Consider the following 7528-nt stretch of genomic DNA (forward strand, 5'->3'; position numbering starts at 1 on the left):
AGGCAAAGAACATCACCAATAGGGCAAATCGGCAACCAACAGATTGATTAAAGTCTTCACTAACCCCACATCTGATAGAGGGCTAATATCCAAAATATATAAAGAGCTCAAGAAGCTAACCACCAAAAACGAAACAACCCAATTTAAAAAAATGGGATATAACATTAAACAGAGAATTCACAAGAGATGAATATCGCATGGCTGAGAAGCACTAAAGAAATGTTCAAAATCCTTAGTCATCAGAGAAATGTAAATCAAAACAACCCTGAGATTCCATCTTACACCAATAAGAATGGTTAAGATCAAAACCTCAGGTGACAGCATATGTTGGTGGGGACGCAGAGAAAGAATACTCCTTCACTGCTGGTGGGATTGCAAACTGGTACAGCCTCTCTGGAAATCAACCTGGACATTCTTCAAAAAATTGGAAGATAGATCTACCTGAAGACCCAGCTATACCACTCTTGGGAATATGCCCAAAAGATGCTCTACCATGCCACAAGGGTATGTGTCCCACTATGTTTGTAGCGGCCTTTTTTGTGATAGCCAGAAGCTGGAAACAACAAAGATGTTCCACAATAGAAGAATAGATAACAGAAAATATCGTTAATTTAACCCAATGGGATAGTACTCAGCAATTAATAATGAGGACATCATGAGTTTGGGGGCAAATGAATGGAACTAGAAAATATCATCCTGAGTGAGGTAACTCAGACCCAAAAGGTCATGCATGGTATGTACTCATTATAAGTGGATATAATCTAAAAAGTGCAGAATACCCAGGATGCAATCCACAGAACTCAAGAAGGTTAACCAGCTGAAGGGCCCAAGTGAGTATTCCTCAATCCCATTTTCGAGGGAGAAGAAAAGCAATCATAGGGCCGGGGAGGGACCTGGGTGGAAAAGGGGATAGGGAGGAGAAAAGGGAAATGTGATCAGGTATTGAATAGGGGAACAGGACTGAAGCTCTCAGGGCCAACAGAAAGAATGGAAATGGACAACCCTAGGAGGTGAGGGAACCCTCTAGAATGTACCAAAGGCATAGTAGGTGAGAGACTCTCAGAACTCAAAGGGAGGGACCTTAGATGAAATATCCTACAGTGGGGAGAGGAAATTTGTAGAGTCCACCTCCAGTAGAATGACAGAGTATCAAATGGAGGGATGAGGTTGCCATCCCACAGTCAAAATCTCTGATCCAGGGTTATTCCAGTCTGAAAGAACTGCAGGGACAAAACTGGAGAGGAGCCTGAGGAAAAGGAGGTCCAGCAACAGGCCCAAATTTGGATTCAGCTCAATTGGAGGTCCTAAGGCCTGGCACTATTACTTATGCTATGGTGTGCTTACAAACAGGGGCCTATCATGACTGCCCTCTGAAAGGCCCAACAAGTAGCTGACAGAGTCAGATGCAGATATATACAACCAACCAATGGACAGAAGCTGGTGACACCTGTGGTTGAATTATGGAAAAGCTGGGAGAAGTTGAACAGCAGGGTGACCCTATAGGAAGATCAGCACTTGCAACTAACATGGATTCCTTAGATCTCTGAGCGTCCAAACCAGTCAGCATACACCAGCTGATATGAGACTTCCAATACACATAAAGCAGAGGACTACTGTATCTGAACTCAGTCAAAAAGATGCATCTAATAGAGACCCCAGACTTGAGGGCCAAGATAGTGGGAGGTCTGCTGTCATGGGGGTTAGAGGTAGGGACATCCTGTTGGAGACAGGGGTTGGGCAGGAGGCATGGGATGAGAACAGAGGGTGGAACAGGAAGAGGATAAATCAGGACTGTAAAAAAGATTAAGATATAAAAATATGATACCTATTCAGGTTTTCAATGGGCATTTAACTTGAGTTCCAAAACTCTAAATCTGTAAATACACATTTAATAGAAGTGATGACTATCTAAGGGATTCATTTAAAGATTAAAACTGAGACTGCTAAAATATATGTCCTCAGTAAAATGCAATAATTCTTTAAATATTATAATATAAAATATGTTACTGTCATAAATCCTATAGGTCAAACAGTTGTAGAACCATAATTATTCATAAAACAGAGGAAGGATATGAGATCTCAAGAGATAGATTAAATAATGGTTATTCACTTTAATATTTTGGGTCACTGAGGCAGTTAGCACAGGTGCAGAAAAACACTTGATTTTATAAAGGATTGCTGGATTAAATCATACCATATAATATAAGGTAATGATAACTTCAGAATGGAAGTAAAGACATTCATTGTGTTGGGAAGAGATTTTGCCTTTGTTTCAACAGGAAATGAAAGGCTGTGGATTTGTTCAAAATTAATAAAGGTTGTATTTGATGTGGGAGACATCCTGACATTCTTGGGTGCAGGTATAAAAGAAGAAACCAAAAAGGAGGAGGAGGAGGAGGAGGAGGAGGAGGAGAACAACAAAAAGAACAACACCAACAACGTAACCAAAACACACATGAACAGAAAACAATAAAAAATAAACACAGGTAATGTGATTATTGAGTCCTCTACTCGGGAACAGCTCAGAGACTGGCTAAGACATGTCTCTGCATAGCCAATATATCTTGTTAGGCGAAGAGTCCTTATGACTTAGCATTACGTGCCATCTTTTCATATGACATGGATTGTTATGCTCTGAGTCCACGGGAAACCCGGAGGAGCCCAAGAATTTTGATGTCCGATGCAACTTGCAAAAGAGTCTTATTTTTTCAAGTTTGAACTCAGATCACATGCACCACACTCACGGTTTGAATGCTGGCAAGCAATGCCTGAGTCCGGAAAACACATGGTTTATATAGAGTATAGTTGGGAATCCGCTGAATGTTCACAGAAAAGGGCAGTGGAGGGCAGGAATCGTTTGGTGGGAAGGAACTGAAGCTTGGAGGGGGGTTAATGGGTGTCTGTTCAGGGACTAATTTTAAGGCCCATCGTTACTGTCTGTGAACTCTGACTACCTTTTCTCCATGACTTAAATGCAGGGCCCTAATCTCCTTTGAGTTTGTTATTTATTTAAGGTCCCAAGGACAGGCGTCTGTCTATCAGAATGTTGGTTTTGGAGATGCAGAGGCAGGGAAGATTTCTCCCTCTAACGTTTGGCTCCTTGGGATGTCTCCACTAAGGGGAATTTTATGGGTAGTACCATTCTAACCATAGACTGGCTTCACTTGGAGTGGTCAGGGAGGGGAAGGGAGCCCAAGGTTTGCTGCGGGAGGATGCAGCACAGAAACCAGCTGTCTGCAAATCACACTTGCTGCAGGCTGGAGGGAGGACGGGAGCTTCTGTGAGAGAAAACGCAGAGGCAAACTGTCAGTACACAACACTGAAGTCTCTTTGGTGGGACTTTAAAGAAATGAGACAATTATCAGCAGAGAGTTAGCATCAGTAATTCAGGGATTACAAGAGGATGAAGATTATATTCAGTTTGTTTATACAGTTCAAACCGACTTACAAATTTTCATGCTTTTCACTTGTTCAAGTAAGAGTAGATTTTAGCTGATTTACTCAAACCACAAATTTATACATGTGTTAAGGCAAAATCTATGTTATGTTTAAAAGCTTATATATTTTCAGAGGAAAATACCAGACAGCAATGATGACAAATTAAGTGGCACAGTAGATTCACCCTCACAGACAGCCTCAGTTGCTGTGTGTTCTCAAAATTTTGTGACCAGGATAACTTCAATGGGACTAACTCAGATGATCCAGCCTCACAGAATGATTCAGCCATAACTTCAGTTAAGCCCTGCACTTTCCTATGCCACGGAGACTGGTCAATAAATGATACAGCTAGTTCCTCTTGGACTTGGACTTGGGCACTATTCCAATTTTCTTATGGTGCCCAACCCCAAAGTTCCTTTGCCCCTAGACAGCTGAAAACAATCTTACAGGACAGATATTTGATTCAGCTATCTCTTTATTATTCCTTTTCTTCCCTCTGTCCTCTTTTTCTCATGTATAGTGTTAGGGGGTAAAGACAGGGAGGACATGAAAAAAGAAAAAGGGGGACATTGAGAAAAAGAAAAAGTACTGTATCTTCATTAAAAGGGAAAAGCAGCATAGCTCTTGTATCTACTTTTAAGACTAAAAAGTAACAAGCCTCAAATATTTTACATTGGTATGGATTTTTATATACTGACAGAAATTTAAGATTATATTAGTTACAACATGCAGCATAATTGTATCAACAGTTGATTAAGATATTGTACATAGGCAACTCATTTAAAATATAATCTAAAACTATAATCTTCAAAAGTTACTATTACAAACTATTAGGATAATTAAAAATGTAAATTACTAATTAGTCACATATAATAATGAAACTTGAAGTATTGTTAGATGCACTAGTTAAGTAAATAAATAAGCTTTATTTTGCCTCATGCAAGTGTTTTCAAAGTTAAGCACATAGTAACTTACTAGAAACAAGAAAATTTGCCTGTTTTGATTTAGTTTGGACAAGTAAATGGCCTTCAAACCCTTCAGAGATTTATAGGACAAGTTATTTAAAGTGTTTTAATAACACAAGGCTGTTGATGACAGTGAGACATACTAGCTCTTGGCAGTTTCCCATTTTTATTTCAAAGAAGATGACAGGTAATGGAGAACTTCTTCATGGAGTTGGTTTCCAGTGTGGCAATGCTAGCCACTAGGCCAAACAACCAGCCAAAAGAAAACACAACAACAACAACAAAAAAAAAACAAAAACACAAACAAACCCTGCCCTTAGCATAACTACTGACAACACACTGTCCAAACTATGGACAAGCTGGATACTGGAAAGTCAACTTCCAACTTTGCTATGACAAAATAGGCCAATCCTTCAGTATTCCTGCTTCACAGGAAAATCTATTATAAATTCTCAGCCTGTAGGCAGAAGATGGACACCCAAATGTTACAGGAACACACAGCCAGAGTTAACAACACACTGAAGTCAATTAAGACTGAAGATTCTGAATTAAATTTTTGTTGGCCCAGATCTTGGTTATTTGGATTTTACAGGTTATATTTTGGCAATGTCAAGCATCCTGAAGGTGCTGATTGCCAACATTCAGTGCTTGAACAATCTGGACTGACAATTCAGTGCCATTGATGGATAGTCACTGCACATCTTTGCTATACTCATGCTTCTTACTGTGAAAGGCCTCTATCCAAAAGCTAGAGCTGGGATAACAAAAAACCAGTGTAAACAAGAATGAAATTAATTTTCATTAATTTCATGCGAAAAATGATGCAGAAAATTGAGTCTTCCCTAAGAACTTATTACTTAAGTAAACATGCAGATTCACTAATGAGTGTTGTTAATAAGCATGAGAAGGAGGATTTGAGAAGAGTTATTAAAGAAGAAAAACTTCAGGAAATTTTAATTGATGACAAGTTGTAATTGAAATTGCTGGGGATTTAATGTTCAAATATAGAAACAAAGAACTTGTATGTATAGGAAGATATGATCATGCAAGTCTATGAAAAGCCTTGGTACCTTACTGAATGTAAAAGTAAGAAGTTTTTGGAACCATGATGTTCTTCTATTCAATATAGAATTGTAATAAAGATGAGAATCATATTGAAATAAGAGTTCAATAAGGAGACACAGAAGAAGGCACCCTGGTTCAGTAAACTGCATGCCTTTCTGAACAAACTTCTCAGTCCAGAACTTAACTGATATACTGCCCTTGCTTAAGCAAAGGGGCTAAACAATATTCTAAGAATAAAAGAAAATACAGTAGTCTTTTGCCAAATATAAATGAAAAAGAGGAAGGAAAGGAAGAATTGAATAAGGGTCAAAGGTTGAACTTCTATAGAAAGTTGTTTGATATAATAGGTATTAGGAAATAAATTTCATCTATTAATCTTATGCCGAACTGAAACAAAACCAAATTCAAATAGAATCATTCTGTCTAGTATTTTTGCTAGCACAAGGTATTACGATACCAATCTTAAGGAAGAAGATACTGAGTTTAAGAAAATTGATTTTTAACATTAATTTTATTTCTTATGAAATTACTGTTTGCTTACTTTCCTCCTCTTTCAATATTCTTATGTAATCAAGGAAGACTTTAGAAGAAAATGTACTTTGAAAAGCCATGTTATCAGTGCATAACATTTCTGAGGAAATAATTTTATGTATAAATAAATCTTGACAGATGCAAAAGTTGTCGGAGTAGGAAAAGACATACTGAGATGCGCTTCCTTTCTGTCCCATCTCTCTTGAAGTGAGTGATGTCCCATGTCTGATCGTTCCTTCTCTTCACTGCTCTTGTATCCACTGTTCTCCAGGCCCTGCCCTCAACCAAGGCTGGTCCCTGGCAAATTTGTGTTACACTTTTTCCATACCTATCTCAACGGAAGTTCTAGTCTTTCAGAATCGAGATATTTTCATGGTACATCGTCATGATTTTCCCTTTTTTACTGTTTTGCTGAAAAAGAAACATGTTTATGGATGTAATCAAGAGTGAAAAGGCATGGTGTAAGGTAGGTTAATCCTAAACCAGAACCACTTTATTCTTACATGTCAAATTACATAGTTGAAAAAGTCTCTATAAGAGTGTAAGGAGGATACAGAAAAACGGATGCCCCAAATGATTATGTTTGATCAAGTCTATAGGTTAATCTTTCCTGGATTCTCAGTCCTAGGGCAGCTTTCTCCACCTCCAAGTTTTCTGACACACTCAGGATGTGGTCACAACACTGTGTCTTGCACAGTAATAGACTGCAGAGTCCTCAGATGTCAGGCTGCTCAGCTGCAAGTAGGCTGTGCTGGAGGATTTGTCTGCAGTCAGTGTGGCCTTGCCCTTGAACTTCTGATTGTAGCTAGTATCACCATCTCCAGGATAAATAGCCCCAATCCATTCCAGGCCCTGTCCAGGCCTTTGTTTTACCCAGTGAATCCAGTAGCTGGTGAAGGTGTAGCCAGAAGCCTTGCAGGACATCTTCACTGAAGCCCCAGGTCTTGCCAGTTCAGCCCCAGACTGCTGCAGCTGGATCTGTGAGTAGACACCTGTGGAGAGAACAGCAGAGTAGATGTCATTGTCACTTCAGACCCTGTATCCTCTCAGATTTGGATCTGGTGAGCCCCTTACCTGCAGTTACGGACAGGAGGCAGAGAAAGATCCAGCTCCATTCCATGGTTAGAGTAAGCGTGTTCAGGGACTGTGGAGAGGACACTGATCATAGGTTGTTTTCAGGGTGTGGACATCTCTGTATTTACTGCCATAGATTCAATTAATTTGCATAATCATGAGCAGGGTACTTCTTATATAAAGACCTAGTACAGCTGGAGAAGAAGGAAGGAGAAGGCACAATGTTTGGGCAGCAGGATGCTGAGGTCCAAGTTCAAAAGTTCGATATGTACCTCAGACCCCTTCCTTGAGACCTGTACAGATGCTGTGCATATAACATCAGGGAGTCAACTTCAGAGTTTTCTTGTCTGATACTCTTACTCCTCATTGGGACAATAATATCAGATTAATTTACAGGTGGTGGTTGTGATGATAATGATATTTATATGAATTTAGAGCCTCCTTTTAGACATATG

The 7528-nt window shown here is 39.3% G+C and overlaps 1 gene segment (V, D, J or C); it reads right to left on the reverse strand.

Moving 5' to 3' along the window:
* Nucleotides 1-6662: 6662 nt before the first annotated feature.
* LOC110324306 lies at nucleotides 6663-7119 on the reverse strand. The segment is given in 2 exon segments: nucleotides 6663-6991; nucleotides 7074-7119. Coding segments are annotated over 2 exon segments (375 nt in total).
* Nucleotides 7120-7528: the final 409 nt, after the last annotated feature.

The sequence above is a fragment of the Mus pahari genome, chromosome 7 (genome assembly GCF_900095145.1).
Source record: "Mus pahari chromosome 7, PAHARI_EIJ_v1.1, whole genome shotgun sequence".
Classification (NCBI taxonomy): Eukaryota; Metazoa; Chordata; class Mammalia; order Rodentia; family Muridae; genus Mus; species Mus pahari.